This window comes from Cetorhinus maximus, chromosome 7 (genome assembly GCF_964194155.1).
Source record: "Cetorhinus maximus chromosome 7, sCetMax3.hap1.1, whole genome shotgun sequence".
Lineage (NCBI taxonomy): Eukaryota > Metazoa > Chordata > Chondrichthyes > Lamniformes > Cetorhinidae > Cetorhinus > Cetorhinus maximus.
In genome coordinates, this window is record NC_135885.1 from 28,014,198 (window position 1) to 28,031,490 (window position 17,293).

The 17,293-nt window shown below is 41.4% G+C and overlaps 1 protein-coding gene across 5 annotated transcripts in view; it reads left to right on the forward strand.

Annotated features, from left to right (window-relative positions):
* Positions 1 to 17,293, forward strand: part of LOC144682673 (F-box-like/WD repeat-containing protein TBL1X) — a 323,543-nt gene that overhangs the window by 274,120 nt on the left and 32,130 nt on the right. For all 5 annotated transcript variants that reach the window (XM_078545241.1, XM_078545245.1, XM_078545242.1 and 2 more), the window contains one exon: positions 16,917 to 17,130. In XM_078545241.1, coding sequence (XP_078401367.1) covers positions 16,917 to 17,130 — 214 coding nt within the window. The remainder of the gene's footprint in view (positions 1 to 16,916; positions 17,131 to 17,293) is intronic.

Sequence of the window (17,293 nt, forward strand, 5' to 3'; positions counted from 1 at the left end):
GAGGGATGTGCAAAGAAATGCATGGGGCCTGAAAGACAATCTTGCCCACAAATTTCCCAACTGAAAGTGAATGAGAAGTACTTCTAAGAAATAAAAATTTGAAAATGCCTTTACAATGTCGCCATCTATTTTTTTTAAAATGGCATGTATTTCGTTATTCTTATATCAAGCATCTGATTTTTACATATCCAAACAGTTTTGTAATAAATTATTATTAAATTCATACTGCTTCAGCTAGAAGGGAAGATGTTAGTGTACATGTCAGTGCCCTGAGGTACTGGTACACAGATTTAAGTTCTGCAAGTTAGCTAGCTGCACACACCAACATTTTGAAGAGTAATACTGACTGTTGGTTCATACCATTTGATATTATCTCCACGCTCATCATCCCACAGCATATTCTAGCACCTGTGGCAATGGCAGTATTCAGACTCATTAATATCAAAACCAAAAATCTAAACTCCAGTCGATTTCCAGTGTAACTTCCACAGGCAGTGTAATGCAATCATCGTTTAGGGCTTTCCAGAATGGTCTCTGCTAATGTGTGCAGCATATCTGGAGAGAGTGTCTAAATTTAGATGTCAGTCTGCAGTAATTAACTGCACTGCTGTGGGTTTCAAACCAGACATACCCCATGGAACAGTAATTTTTCAATGCGGTAGATAGTGCTGCAGTGTCAGCAGAAATTGGGTGCCATTTGCAATGAGGCCATATCGGTCCACAGTTTTAGTAAGCATCAAAGAAGTTATGAAACGTCGTCCATTACTTAAACAAAAGAGACACAGAAATCAGAAATTCACTGTCTCCTCCCCATCGTGACCTTCCCCTCTTCAACACTGCGGTGTAGGAATATCTGGAATCAAGCTCACATCTTATGATTTGACATTGCTGCGGTTATAACATTCCAGGTTTTATTTTAAAACTTTTTTCAGTCTTTTTTTTTAATGTTTTGGGTTTTTCTTTAGCTAATATCTAAAATATTCCGTCTCTTTGAAAACGCAATGGCCCCTAAAGATACCAGGGATGGGACACCCATAGTTATTATGAGGTTGAAGTGAATTTAAGTAGGGTACACTATTAAGGAATCAGGCAAGCCAAATATTTAAATGAGGATTGGGCAAACCTTTGTCGGGACATTCCAGGAGCACATGCATGAGAAGAGATTTCTGCACAGTCCAAATGCAGCATGCATTTCACACAAACAGGATCTGGCATCCCCACTGCATTGCAAAGTTGTTAATACTTTTGAGTCATGAGTGAGAAACTTTTGTGTGTGTATAGTGAGCCTTGATACATCTGTAGCATATTAAGTTGCTGTAAATAATTTTTCCAAGTTAAGGCAGATTATTTCCTGATATTCATATTACACTAAAGATAGGTCAGTGTGAGAACTATGTTGATAATTTATTAATATTCCTGATTACATTTACATTTGGCTCACCATTAATTCTTCATTATAAGTCACCAACTCGCACCCTTTTTTAGGCTCAGCAGAAGCCGTTTTCACTGATGCAGGTAAGCACCATGAGCTGCTTTTTAAAGGGTTGCTTAAATCCTGTGTCTTGTACCTATTGAAACTGCCTAGAATTCTTCTCCCCATACCCCAGTTTACTAACCTTTTTTCAAGGTAGTGGGGTGAAGTTCCACTAGTGATGTAGCCCTCTGGGAACTCACCAAAATTGCCATTTTTATTTTACAAGGCTAGGCACTGTGTCATCAGGCAATTTACCATGGGTGCAACACTAGAGACAAATCCTCCCTTACCTGTTAACAACAAAAAAAATCTTGCATTTATATTGCGCTCAAAGCGCTTTTCAGCCAATTAAGTACTTATTGAAGTGGAGTCAATGGTGTAATGTAGGAAATGCTGCAGCCAATTTGTGCACACCAAACGCTCACAAACAGTGATGTGATTATGATCTGATGTGATATTGACTGAGGGATAAATATTGGCCAGGACACCAGGGATAACTCCCCTGCTCTTGTTTAAATTAGTGTCATAGGATCTTTTAAGATCTACCAAAGCAAACAGAGTGGGGCCTCAGTTTAACAGCTTATCCAAAAGATGGCACCTCTGACAGTGCCACCCGCTCAGTACTGCACTGGAGTGTCAGCTTTGATTTTTGTACTTGAGCCCTGGAGTGGGACTTGAACTCGGAACCTTGTGACTCAGACACACATGCGCTTTTCAGTATATAGCTATCAGCAGGAGTCTGATGTAACTTTTTCCTCATTTGACTAAGGCAGTTAGGCCAGTTCTATCCCTGATACTACTGCTCTGGCTAAAATCTGCTAATTAAGACCAGGGATTGTGGTTGGACCGTTCGGGCTTCTGTAGCTTAATGCCAATCCATGTGGAGCACTTACCTAATAAGCCACTGAGTTGCTAGATCTAATAAGAAACTTGGGAAAATTGGAATCACGGAATACTACGGATCCAAATCCTCCTGTGATATACTTTTTTAATTTACTGGAAGTACTCAACATTAAGTGCGTTTACAACATTGTGATCATTCCTTTACCAGCTTTTAGCTACAGAAATTAAAGGTCAATGTCGCCCTTGACATATATTAATCTATTGAACTTCAAAAACTGGTCAAAAATATAATTCTTAGATTCTTTTCTTAATTAAAATAAATCAACAAAGCCTTACAATATACATATGCTGCAGCTGCCTCACTGAATCTGAGTGTTCAATGTGTATCCTCCTTGTATTTACATACGAATTTACAAATTAGGAGCAGGAGTAGGCCACTCAGCCCTTGAGCCTGCTCCGCCATTCAATAAGATCATGGCTGATCTGAATGTAACCTCAACCTCACATTCCTGCCTAACCCCCGATAACCTTACACCCCCTTGTTAATCAAGAATTTATCTAGCTGTGCCTTAAAAACATACTGCCTTTTGAGGAAGAGTTCCAAAGATACTCAACCCTCTGAGAGAAAAATTTCTCCTCATCTCTGTCTTAAATGAGCATCCCTTATTTTTAAACAGTGACCCCTAGTTCTAGATAGTCCCACAAGAGGAAACACCCTCTCTACATCCACCCTGTGAGGATCTTAAAGATTTCAATTAAGTCACCTCTTACTCTTCTAAATTCCAATGGCTACAAGCCTAACCTGTCCAACCTTTCCTTATAAGACCAACCCGCCATTCCTGCTATTAGTCTAGTAAACCTTCTCTGAACTGTTTCTAACACATTTACATCTTCCTTTAGATTAAGGAAACCAGTACTGTACACAATACTCCAGATGTGGTCTCACCAGGGCCCTGTACAACTGAAGCATAACCTCCCTACATTTGTAATCAATTTCCCTCACAATAAATGATAACATTCTATTCACTTTCCTAATTACCTGCTGTACCTGCATACTAACCTTTTGTGAATCATGCACTAGGACACCCAGATCCCTCTGAATCTCAGAACTCTGCAATCTCTCACATTTAGATAATAAGCTTCCTTTTTATTCTTCCTGCCAAAATGAACAATTTCACATTTGCCCACATTATACTCCATGTGATTTCATGTGATTGCTGCCTTGCTTGAGGGAAGTGTCCTGGAAACACTGTTTACTTTCCTTGCAGTGGTATTGTGGTGAAATTTTAAAATATTTTTATAATTCTTTCACAGAGTGTGGGTGTCACTGGCCAGGCCAGCATTTATTGTCCTTCCCTAATTGCCCTTGAAAAGGTGGTGGTGAGCCGTCTTCTTGAACCACTGCAGTCTATGTGGTGAAGGAAGGCACACCCACAGCGCTGTTAGGAAGGGAGTTCCAGGATTTTGACCCAGCGAGTGAAGGAATGGTGATATCGTTCTAAGTCAAGATGGTGCATGGCTTGGAGGGGATCTTGAAGGTGGTGGTGTTACCATGCATCTGCTGCCCTTGTCCTTCTCGATGGTTGCAGGTTTGGAAGGTGCAGTCGAAGGAGCCTTGGTGAGTTGCTGCAGTGCACTTTATAGATGGTACACACTGCTGCCACTGCGCGTCGGTAGTGGAGGGAGTGAATGTTGAAGGTGGTGAATGCGGTGCCAATGAAGTGGACAGCTTTGTCCTGAATGATCTTGAGCTTCCACAGTGTTGTTGGAGCAGCACTCATCCAGGCAAGTGGAGGGTAATCCATGATGCTCCTGACTTGTGCCTTGCAGGTGGTGGACAGGCTTTGGGGAGTCAGGAGGTGAGTTACTCACCGCAGAATTCCCACCCTCTGACCTGCTCTTGTAGCCACAGTACTTATATGGCTGGTTCAGTTCAGTTTCTTGTCATTGGTGACCTCCAGGATGTTGATAGTGTGGGATCCAGTTATGGTAATGCCACTGACTGTCTAATGCCATTGATCTAACAATGAAACTACTGAAACAATTAATACAACTTTCTGAATAGGCATCTATTTAGACAGATTATCTAAAAGATTGGATTTATTTTAAAATTGCAAAAAAAAAATCAAATCGGAAGCAAAACTAGTAGGAACTGTAATGCTTTTGTAAGCATTTTGAAAGGCCCCACCGTAGGACCAGATGCGTAAGTTCGCAAATATGCAGATGGCAATAGTGATACTTAACATTCTTAAAAGTTGTGGGTCAAATATATATTAAAAAATGAATGAAGGGGAGTGGGGTTTCTGATTATTAATTTATTTTTTTTCTTACAGCCACCATTTAGAATTGGATATTAAGTTTCTAATCTGAGCCTGTGAAGGCCTGACAAAAGATTATAAAAGGGGAAAAGAAAATATCAAAGGACTGTGTAGCACATATTTATTTTTGCTGCTCAGCCACTACTTTTACATAATTCTCAGCCCATGCCTTGCAAGTAAGGCTGGGGTGTCTCTACTGTAGATATAGCTAAGCATGAACCCATGATTTAGAAAACAGTTACATCATATTGCATCAGATATTCTCCCTAGCACTACCCACTCTCACTAACAAGCTTCTGTAAGCAAAACCAAGCAATTGTCTCACACCCATACTGAAACACTCAATCAAATTAACTTTCATGGCACACAGTATCTTCATGTATCTTTTAATATTATGTATTGCTTTTGCACAGTATTTCATGTAATTCCTGTCTGTACCATAGGTATAATGTTACAGCTAATGCTCTTCACAAATACAGTGTAAGCAGGGATGAGTGCATATCAAAGTAGAAATTCCTACATCTTGCCTTTGGTGCTGTTGAAATCTGAAATTTGCATCTGGCTGTTATAAACATCCTGATACCAATCTCGAGTATTGGGGTCTATTATGTGAGGTTAAGTGCTGGTAGCTGGTAGCACTTACCCAATCAGTATAAAGTTAGGCTCATAATTGCATAATTATTCACTGCACCCCGTGCAGACTCGAACACAATTTGGGAACAAACTAGTAGGGAAATATTGCAAATAAGCCAAATTTGAAGTGCTGGGGACATTTGAAGTGGAATGTCATATTAAGAGGTCAAAAATTCAGAAAGTATTTAGAAAGTCTCAAAAGCAATCTCAATCCATTTCCAGAGCTAAACGAGCAGGTGATTTCAAAATGGCAGGTTAAAACAGAGGGAATCCCGCACAGAGTCATGAGTTAGCAGCCCAGCACCTGGCATATGTTTGAAGGATGCTGAAGTCAAGAAGGTGCTTCAGAATCTTTAGGACGTTTTCCTGTTAAAAGCACTATATGAATACAAACTTTTGTTCATGAGGTAACATGCAGTTGCCTCTGTGCCACACCTCATTGCCATATCCATAGGCTAGTCTTGCAGCCAATTTTGAGATCACAGCAGTTGGCACAATTCTGCTTCTGCTTGTCAGCTGACCCAAACCTTAGAAGATGTGTCAGTGTCAAATAGGCATGCCAGGCACTTCAGAAATGGCATCTGGAAGATGGGCAATTGGGCAGCACTGGCTCTTGATCATCGTGCTGCCTAAAGCATGCCATAATGTGATTGGGGTGCTTCTGAAGAAATACTCAGCATTAACAGTGATGTCACCTGGGAATTTGCTGTCACAGCTTTCATAAGGGAAGAAGAGTGTCAATTAATGTTGCCAAAGTGAGGCAATTTCACCTGTTTCTGTAAATGTGGACGTGCCTGTTCTAGAGGCAGAAAGAATGTCATGCCTGACAAGGAGCTCAGTTTCCCTGGCATCCATCCCTATGTATATGCTGCCATTATTCCAAACATATGAACTTGGAGAATGTACTTCAAGGCAAAAATTAATAACTGGCACAAGAGCTTCTGCGAACCTACATACCATGGTGGGGAGGGGAGGGGGATTTTTTTTTTTTTAAAAACTGTCCATCCTATGGCCTTTAAAATAATTTCAGTTTGAGCTTTCAGTCCTTGACACTAGGTTTCCTAGATGTCTGCAAATCAGGAAGCATATGGAGGGTGTCCCTATCCTTTTTAAATGCAATGACGATGCCTCCATCTGTTTTGTGCACCCACCCAATGCAAGAATGCTGAAAAGAGATCAGGTGTAACTGATCCCTCCAATCTTAGAGCTCTGTTACACCCCATCTCTGCCCAGTTTCAGAATTTAGTGGAGACACAAATTGGCCCCTTGGTATTTTATGGGTAATTTACTATTTCCTAGGGAAGCCCTCAGTGTTAAAATGAATCCAAGCCAGATGGTGAAGGATGAAACAAGATACAGATCTTTTCCTTGTTAGTAGATTTATTCACAGGATGCAGTATTACAGATCTCTGCCTCCTAAGTGCTACCCCAGTGTGTCCCAGCTGACACTCTCTATATGTGATCCCAGCCCTCAATCAAACAATGCCTATCACTTGCGTATCTTTAACAACATAATCGACAAACCATTAACAGATTCCCCTCTTTTTAATAAAAAAAACTTTATTACATACTTAACATACAAAGCAATTAGAGAATAAAAATGACTTTCCAAAATTCTTAACTCATCATAACACAAGACGCCCCTCTTCTAGGACATCCTTTGTGATGCCAGTAAAAACATTGCTGCGTCTGCTTTCAGCTGAATACAGCCTACTTTCAGCAAGACAGACCGAATGGAGAATGCCATACCCTTGACACATCTTTTAATCCAAACACATATTAGTTTAATTTCCACAGCTTCCTTTCTACATCATCCCATTCTTTAGGAGGTTTCAAAAACGCTTCTCTTTGAAATTTTTTACTCTGCAAAAATGTGGCTTTTGTAATCAATTAACTTACATTCCCAAGAATATGTGGCTAAGAGAGCTAAGAAAATCATCAAAATCACTTTTCCTGCAGTGGGGTGTCCACTCTAACGTCTTGATTACCAAGTGTCTCTTTGAAACCCCGAGCCACTAGTCTCACTTTAGCCATATGTATCCCATCAGGAAGTACCTCTGCCATACATAACCACCTGTGTGATAAGGCCAGCTGTCCCCTATCTAGCACTTCAGAGTATACTGTTACAGACAGGACAGAGGCAAACCGAAATTCCTTATCACTCCCCATTTGTCCATGGGCAGAGGTGTTTTTTGAAGTATTATTATAGTAGACACGTTTACCCAAACACTCAGTTTGTGTGGTCCAATTTTATGGGTAACATGCAGCAAATTCTCTTTATGATTAACTCAGAATGTTAGTGTATTTCGCATTGAAACTTGGGGCAGAATATTACGCTCAGCGTGCAGGCACGTGCCCAACACGCCCAAGCATAAAATGAGGCGCAATGATGTAGGGCGAATGTCCCGATGTCATCGTACAGTCTCACGATATTTCATTTGGCAGCGCACACCGGAGTCGGCTGAGCGCCTGCCGACAATTAAGAGGCCTATTAAGGCCATTAAGAACCTAATTAAATTCAAATTTACGCTGCCCATCCGACCTAACGGTTGGCGGGCAGGCAAAAAGGCCAAGCGGCCTTTACATTTTTTAGGAAACCCCATCCACAGGCGGGATGAAGTTTTCTAAAGCAAATATACATAAAATACAAATTTTATTTTCGAATTAAAAGCATGTCCCCGCTCACGTGACAGAGTCACATGAGGGGACATGTTTCATGACAATTTCATTACCTTTATTATTTTTTTTAAACAGCGTTTCATCTCCCTGAGGCAGCTCTGTGCCTTAGGGAGATTGAAGTGCTGTTCATGCACAGGTACGTAGATCGTGATCCAAAAGCATGTCTCTTCCTGAAAATCTATCTCCAGTTAGGACCTCAAGTCTATCTACGTGCTACACTTAAGCACAATCCAACAATTTGAAAGCAAGCGCTGAATCAGGAATTTCCAAATAGCATTTCTGCAATCTTGTATATAGTCTGTTAAATTCCATGATATATTCCTCCATGGGATAATCATCCATCTTTCCAAATTTAAATCCAAATCTAAAAATAAAGTTTCACCATGACTCGTATGCATCTATTAGATCATCTTATGAATTTTATCCATAATTTTTAATAGAACATCCAATCCTTCCTCAGTGTCCAACTGACGAGCATCTGAACTCCGAAAATGCTTTGCACCTGATCCTGCTTTTGTTAGGAAGTGACAGTGCCAAGGGCTATGCCTTGCTTTTTCCTTTGGTAAGGACGTAACCCGTGTCTACATATTTCATTAATTTTTCCATTGTTCATAAGGCTCAAATTCAGAGAACAACAGTGAGAAATCATACCCTGACACTTTACATTTGGTTTCAGCCATTCTTCTGAAAAGTAACTCCAATTACAATCTTCTGTCTGAAAACAATTCTTCTTAGTTTCCAGATTTCACCTTTAGGTAACCATCCTCTATTACCATGTTAAATGGATCCAAGCCAAATGGTGAAGTACGAAACAAGATGCCGATCTTTTCCTTGTTACTAGATGTATTCACAGGATGCAGCATTCCGAATCTCTGCCTCCTAACTACTTCCCCAGTGTCCCAGCTGACTCTCTCTATTGTTATGATCCCCGCTGAGGTTACCCCTGGACAAGCCTGATCCCAGAGTAGAACTTGATCGATCCTAACTTTTATTTGTTTGCTTAAATACGTGGAGAGTAGCTACTGAACAGAGGCACGGGACAGCTGATGAACTTTTAACAAAAGAATAAAACATTTATTCAACAAGAAAAGATGAACTATATTACAATACTCCTTCATCCATAACTATAACTTTACAGATGTATACAGATTTGTAAGGGTAGCAGAAGTTACTAAAGCTATCTTATACTCTAATGTCCACAGTAAGTACACAGTACATGTACCAATAGGCACCCTATGGTCAGACACAGCACACCCTGAAACCAAGTAACTCATGTCACCTCAACCAGATGCTATGGATCTCTCCTCAACTCCCCCTGGATGCTTGTCACACCATGAGCCAACCAGTCTCACTGAATTCCGCCCTTCACACAAGGGTTTCCAATGTCCACTCTCCAAGAACTCGCCTTGAAATCTTCTCCCAAACTGACGTTATCTCTCAGACACCTTCCACAATGTTTCACCTCCAGGGTTTCGAACTCTCCTTCTGATGTTCCTCTTCCCTGGATCACCACATGCCTTCAAGCAGTCTTCCATGAACTCTCTCTCACCAACTCAGCCTTAACAGTATACCACTGCTTCACATGCCCACAGCAAAGAGTAACAGACCCTCGGTTGTCTCTTTGAAACTTCTTGCAAGCTGTTCTCACTTTAAATCTGAAGATTGGAGCCTTTCTATCCCTCTTAACTTCATTTAACAGGACCTTTTCCCAGGTTCCTGTCCTTCCTTCAACTACAAGGTCTCCTTTGGACTTTCCCCTCTTCCTCTCTCCTGGATTTTTGGGGGTTTTTTCTTCACTTGGGATCTTTTTGTTCTTTTGGGAAATCTGCAGTTCCCTCTCCTAGTATCCAGTCTTTCTAGGGTCCTGGCATCAACTGAATTTAAAACTGCTGTTTCTTTAGTTCTGTGGGAGGAACCTGCCTATCTGGCACCCCCCTGTTGCTAGGTAACAGCCACTATTCTTTCTACTCTTGTGTGTTTTCTTTTACTTTATAGGGGTCGTAAACTTCTCATTAGAAATGCAAGCAACCTTTTAAAGTGAAACTAAAACTCCATTTGACCTTTCTTAACACACAGATATAGAAATACAAATCAGACTTAAACTTCAAAGCTAAAACTCATTCCTAACACCCACAAATACAAATATAACTTACTTAAACGATCTCTGTTTCCTAACACTATGTGATCCCTGTCCTTAATCAAACAATACCCATCACCTGCGTACCTTTAACAACATAATCAGCAAGCCATTAACACTCAGTATAAAGCTGTAAAGGAGGTTGTATTTAACTCTTAAATATATGGCACTGTGTTATCATTCATTTTTTAAAAACAAATTCTATGCCCAAGAAATCCATTTGCCTTGTGAACAAGTAGGCTGGAGGGGCACCTGTTTTGGGCTTCCATTCTCATTTAACTGAGAGGCCTTCCCAAGAAGCTCATCAGCAAAGGGGCATGGGATTTTGGGCTGCTGTTTCGCTGGTAATAGCCCCAGATAAGTGCTTAAAGTAAAGGGAAGGTGATCATTGGGGTCGTATGACAGAGAGGGAAGATGATTGGGGGCGGAGGGGTGCGGTGGTCGGGGGGCAGTTGCAAACCGACTGCGAAGGCAGCTGCTGGGGGCAACCAGAAAAGAAAACTACCAAGAGGGGAATTGGGAGGGAAACAGGGGCCTGGAACAGGCTGTTGGACTGATGTGGACCTGGAAGAAGCACTTCTATCCCTGCTATCTCCACATTCAAGTAAGTATTTTGTAAAAACTTACCTTTTTGATAGTGGTCTTCAGTGGTCCCTTTTAAAAGACTGCTGGGTAGGCTGCATGAAGACCATATTTTTCTGAAAGCAGCCGGCTTACACCAGATGCATTCAAAGCAATCCAACTTTCAAACAGGCGTTGGCCTCATATTTGTGCATGCAGACATGAGCCCTGACCAGCTTGTCATCCAGTTTCTAAGTCCCATATCTTCTGCTGTGATTTCCTTACTGAAGCCATTTACAGTGCATTCAAGGAGAGGCAAAAGACTGAACAATATCTTTGTAACTGCAGAAAAATCCAGGAGCTGATGTTTTAATGGACCTTACTGGTAGACTCAACTGCACTTGTTGGAATGTCATTTTAGGAATTCTCCAGGATGTCAGGCCATCTCTGAGATGGAACTCCACAGAAGCATTTCTAACACTACCTTTTCCCTTCCCCAAGTCTTCTGATCAGGTGCTAAGGATCCTCCTTTAAGTATGCAAATCAGGGCCTTAGCATTGTCAAGCCCTGACTGCTGTTTTAACTGATGGTCTGAGTGGGGATGCTGTTGTGGTTTTCACGCCAGATGAAGCCAGTGGGAAGAGAAGTTGGGGGCAGAGATTTCTTTGCTTTTTTCATTCTCTGTGGGGCAGAATGAGCACTTGGGAGGAACAGTTTCGAGTGGCAACTGATTGGCAAGGTATGTGAATGAGAGCCAGGTTTTAGAATCTCCTAGGCCTCCTGCTGCTGAAATTATGGAGGCGGGGTGTGGCACTTGTTTCAGTCTCTATCTGCCCGATTCCTGTTTTGAGCTAAAATTGGGGCCAGTAAAGGGAGATAAGGGAATCTGAAGAGAAGTGGATATTGTAAATTTACAATAATAGAGAATGTTCAAAAGTTGTGCGGATCACAGCTGTTGTCACCTCTCCCCGCCTCCTAATTCCAGCTGTTGTCACCTCTCCCCGCCTCCTAATTCCAGCTGTTGTCACCTCTCCCCGCCTCCTAATTCCAGCTGTTGTCACCTCTCCCCGCCTCCTAATTCCAGCTGTTGTCACCTCTCCCCGCCTCCTAATTCCAGCTGTTGTCACCTCTCCCCGCCTCCTAATTCCAGCTGTTGTCACCTCTCCCCGCCTCCTAATTCCAGCTGTTGTCACCTCTCCCCGCTTCCTAATTCCAGCTGTTGTCACCTCTCCCCGCCTCCTAATTCCAGCTGTTGTCACCTCTCCCCGCCTCCTAATTCCAGCTGTTGTCACCTCTCCCCGCCTCCTAATTCCAGCTGTTGTCACCTCCCCTCGCCGCCTCCTAATTCCAGCTGTTGTCACCTCCCCTCGCCGCTTCCTAATTCCAGCTGTTGTCACCTCCCCTCGCCGCTTCCTAATTCCAGCTGTTGTCACCTCCCCTCGCCGCTTCCTAATTCCAGCTGTTGTCACAATCAAAAATCTGCAATTAGTCCAGGCCAGGAGCAGGTGTTATACTGCATTTAAGGGGCCAGCCTGCTGATGCATGACACAATACAGGCTGCATACTGGCAAAAGTGCTGCCTATAGGGCTGTTAAGAGGATCACATTCAGTTAGAGCTATGTCAAATGTTATATTGCTTCTCTGTTGGTGATTGAATGTTTCAACCCGTCCTTAACACCCTCCACCTACCCTAGCACCGCTCGCTGACTCAGTGAGGGTAAGTATGTAAAAGAGACCTCAGCATTGCGAGTAAGATTAAACAGACCTTGTACTTTGTGTGGCGAATGAAAAGACTGCTTTTTCTCTGTGATGCCAAAATACAAGTTTAGTTACTGACCCAGGTTGAAGTTCTGTGGCTGGTAAGGTTGTGTCAAAGTGCTGATGTGCTTCGGGTACCAGCTCCCGGCCATATCAGTCGTTAACACCTGAGGCCTACATTGTGTCTAGCATGGCCCCAGCCAGTGCACACTGTGCCTGGGGGCCTGTGCAAAAAGTGTGCATTGAGATCATTGGAGGTGTAGAATTTATTTAAATAACTATGAGACCCTAACTCTATAATGTAGCTGCTGCACCTGATACAAATAAATAACACACGGGTGGGCTGCCGGGAAAATAAAATTTCCCTCCCAACCTGTCCAGTAACTACAGATGAGCTATTTGGCCTGAAAAGCTGATATGCTTGGCCAGTTTTTAATCAGCTACCACATCATTTTTTTTTTTTGCAAAGGAAAAGATCTATAACTGTTTTGGCAACTGAAAATTACTGATATGCTTCAGGCACAGGAAATTCCACTCATGAGCTGGTATTTAATCAAGGCGACAGGGTCTCGGCCACCAGCTGGAGAGCTACTAGGAGACTTGCATTGCCTCCTTTGGGGAGGGCCTACTGAAATAAGTGTCTCTCAGGCACATAAGTGGCCAGTAGTGGGTCATCCCCAGGGTCAATGACCCCAGGGGTGGAAATCCCACCCCCTCCTCATCACAGCAGCCCCTCCCCAAACTGATTTCAGGTCCCTTGATCAGGCACTGAGCACCTGACAACAATGGACTCCCTGCCTGGTGACTGGATAGGAGGAGGCATTAACTGCCCACTTAAGGGCCTCAATTAGCAGCAGAATGGGAAGGCCATCCATGAGCTTTCCCGCCCCAGACTTATTCGGGGTAGAGGTGGGAAAGCGGTGTGGTCCTGACCAGCACTGATTAAATGCCCCATGCCTCCAAACTCGCCTTGGGGGTAGGGTATTAATTTCCACCCTTGAACTCTGTGTACCGAGAGCAACGTGGTGGACATAAATATTGTAATGAAGTGATCCTGTGTTGCTGTGGAGGTCAGTGCATTTGTAAGTGCGTATGCAATGTGTGAAGAGCATCAATTCTGTACTTGAAATGGCTGCAATGAGGACCAATTTCAGAGAGCAACAGCCCATGCGAAATTATCACCGGAGATGTATTAATACTTATGGGTATTAACATGTTAGCTCAGCTCAGAAGCCCATGATGCCCACCTGAAACAGGCATTGGGCTCCTTACAGATAAACGTATTAGTGGCCAGTCTGTTCGAAGCCTTTGCAAAGTTACAATAGGAAGTCACTTCTGAATTTTATTACCATAATATGTTATATAATTTCTGCCATCACGTATGTTTTTGTTTTCTGTCTATTTACTGGAGCAACTTCTATGTCGGAATGTTTTATAAGGATTTTAGCAACAAAAAAATGTCACAGAAACTGTCTAAGTCATTTTTATTTACAACTGTAGTTCGTAGTCTGTTTTAAGTTTTGTTGGTTGGTACATAGGATGGCTGAGGTGTAGGGGAAACTTGATGGAAAAGGTAGAGCATTAGAGTGAGATTAAATTAATCATTTAACTTGCTGTAGCAATAGATTTCCACTTGGCAGCAATGCTATGGGACCTAGGACCTAGTGAAAATGTACAAACCAGGTTTAGAAGTCTGTTCCCCTAGGAGGTGGTACATTTGAAGGGCGTGGGAGTGAGAATTCTGAGAATTTAGATATAATGAATGGTAATGATTGCACGCACAGTGCATGCTGCATCACTTCAGTGTGTATCTATGGAAACTGCAGACAGGCAGTTTTTGTTTTTAAGCAATACAGAAATCAGAAACATTTAAACTAATGAAGGGGGTGGAATTTAGGAAAGGGTAAATTCAAAAGCAGTAAGAGAAATGTTGAAATTGTAGAGCAGAGTAGCAATTTGGGTTAAAACAAGCAGTTTGGGTCAGGAAGGGGGAGAGAACTTAACAATAGTAATGAAGCATTAGTGGCTAGGGTGACATCAGCGACAAATAGAAAAAAAGTTAAAGCTAAAGGCAGTATATTTGAATGCACAAAGCATTTGTACCAAAATGGATGGATATTAATGGGTTTGTACTAATAGCTATTATAGGTATATAGTGGTGGAGTGACCAGGGTTGGGAACGAAATATTCCAGGATACTTGATTTTCAGAAGAGATTGGCAAAAGTGAAAAGCAGGAGGGGTGGCCTGATAATAAAGGATGGGATAAAGAAAGTAGAGAGAAAGGGAAATCAGATAGTAGAATCAGTTTGGGTGGAGCTAAGAAACAAGGAGGAGAAAACAGTGGGAGTAGTTCATAGCCCTCCTAACGGTAGTTGTAGTGTCAGGCAGAGAATAAATCAGGAACTTGAGCTGTATATAACAAAGGTAATACAATAAATATGGGGGGTTTTAATCTTCACAAAGACATAAACCACATTTGCTGTAATAGCATGGATGGTGAGTTCCTGGAATGCACTCACAGTAGTTTTCTACATCATGTGTCAAGGAACCAACTAGGGAACTGGTTATTTTAGATCTACTGTTGTGCAATGACTCATGGTTAATTAATAATCTTGTAGTAAAGGAACCTCTGGGGAAGAGTGATCGTAATATGATGGAATTTTATACTGTCTTTCAGAGTTAATTAGTTAAATCCGAAGCTAGAATGGTAAATCTAAACAAAGTAATCTATGTGGGCTTGAGGGGCGAGTTGGCTAGGTAGGTTGGGATATGACGTTACTGATGGCTGACAAACAATTGCAAAAATTTATAATTAATAATTCACAGTAAATATACATTCACTTAAGAAATAAAAAATGTCACAGAAGTGGTCCGATAGTAGCTAATGAGATGTTAAAAATAGTATTAGATTAAAGGAAGAGTCTTATAATGTTGCCAAAAGATGAGTAAACCTGAGGATTGGGAGGATTTTAGAATCTAGCCAAAGATGGCCAAAAAATTGATATAAAGGAAAAAGTACGATGCAAGTAAACCACTGAGACCTAAAAACAGATTGTAATGTAAATAGGCATAGGTAATAGGCATGCAAAAAGGAAGAAATTAGCAAGAGTAAATGAGGGTCCCTTAGAGGCAGGTAAAATTATAATAAGGAATAAGGAAATTACAGAGACATTAAACAAGTACTTTCTATCTGCCTTCGCCGTAGAATACACAAATAGCATTCCGACAGTAGTGAGGAATTTAGGAATAGGCTGGAAAGGCCTTTTAAGAACATTCTATTAACATATGCTGCTTGGCTCCCTTCTGGGCATTGAGGCAACCAGCAGCACGGTGACATTCAGCCCGACACTCAATCAGGTGAATGAGGTAGAAGCACCAAATTTGTGTGCTGCCTATCTCCACCTCAACAGCTGTGGACAAGTTGCAATTCATGATCCCTGCGCCCAAGCGGCACAGACCAACTTCTAGCCCAAAGTGTTTACGTCTAAGCTGTAGCCTGATATTGATATCTTCAATTCTGTCATAGTGTATAAGGGGCTAAAACTCCACTTATTTTCTAATAATAGTTGCAGTTCATCACTCCTGTCTGAGCCAGGCATCCACAGGAGGGGAACTAATCTATTCTATTTTAATACAAACATCTTATATAGAATTGGTTAAAACATATATTTGATTGCAGCTTAATAGATAGTTATTTAAATGTGCTTGGTTCCAGTCATTTATTTAGATAACATTTCTCAGTCTTCAGACGGAGAGAGCTAGGACAGAGATCTTTTGTGGATGATGAGGAAGATGAAAAACTGGCAAGCGAGAACATTATGCAGGTTGTAGTTTAGCACAGCAGTCACTGCTATTTTATTCTACTTACTTGAAAAGATAGTTAGACATAATTACTGTCAAATATAATGTGAGTTAAAGGCTAAGTCACAGTTAATGTTATTCTGCCACCTTCTAAGCTCAAGGAAGATCAGTGAAAGCACATGAATAAAACCAACAAACTAAAATAAAGCAAAGAAAGCTCACTATAAAATCCCAGCAAGCGCATACTATAAATTGTCTAGATATTCGGTTGAGGTTCCAGGAAATAAAAGCTCACTTATAATCTGAACCAATAATAAAAAAAAGTCTAAAATTAAAAAGTTTTTTGAAAATCCAAATAAAATAACATAACTATGGTAACAGTGGTGTTGGAGTATGTTAAATTCTATAGCTTGTGTCAAGGTTCAGATGTTATTCATTAATGTCAAATTTGTAGCAAAGCTCCATTCTAGTTACTATTTGTGTGCAATCTTGTTCTGCCAAAGTACCCCTCTATCATTTGTGCTTTAATGGAACCAGATCCAAGTTTTTGTGTTAGTGGTTTTTCAGAAAATATTATAAGGAAAGAGTTTTGAGGCTTCAGTGCTAACAGGTACTGGAGGTTTCAAAAGATTTATGTGTGTGTGGTTTGTTGAATTTCCCATTTCATTTGTTCATTTTAAAAATGTGCTGGTAACCACCTTTTTTTTTTAGGACGGCACAGTGTTTGATGGCAGGCCAATTGAGTCACTGTCTTTAATAGACGCTGTGATGCCTGATGTTGTACAGAGTCGACAGCAAGCGTTCAGAGATAAACTAGCACAACAGCAGCAAGCAGCAGCTGCATCTTCAGCTCCACAGCAGCCAACGCCAAAGAATGGAGAAGCCACTGTTAATGGGGACGAAAATGGGGCACACACCATTACAAGTAAGCATTGCACCATATTTTTCTTAACCTAAAAATAAAATATCTAGCATTAACACTGAGGCTAATGTCCTTCAGAGAAGGAAATCTGCTGTCCTCACTTATTCTAGGCTTACATGTGACTCCAGATCCACAGCAATGTGGTTGACTCTTAACTGCCCTCTGA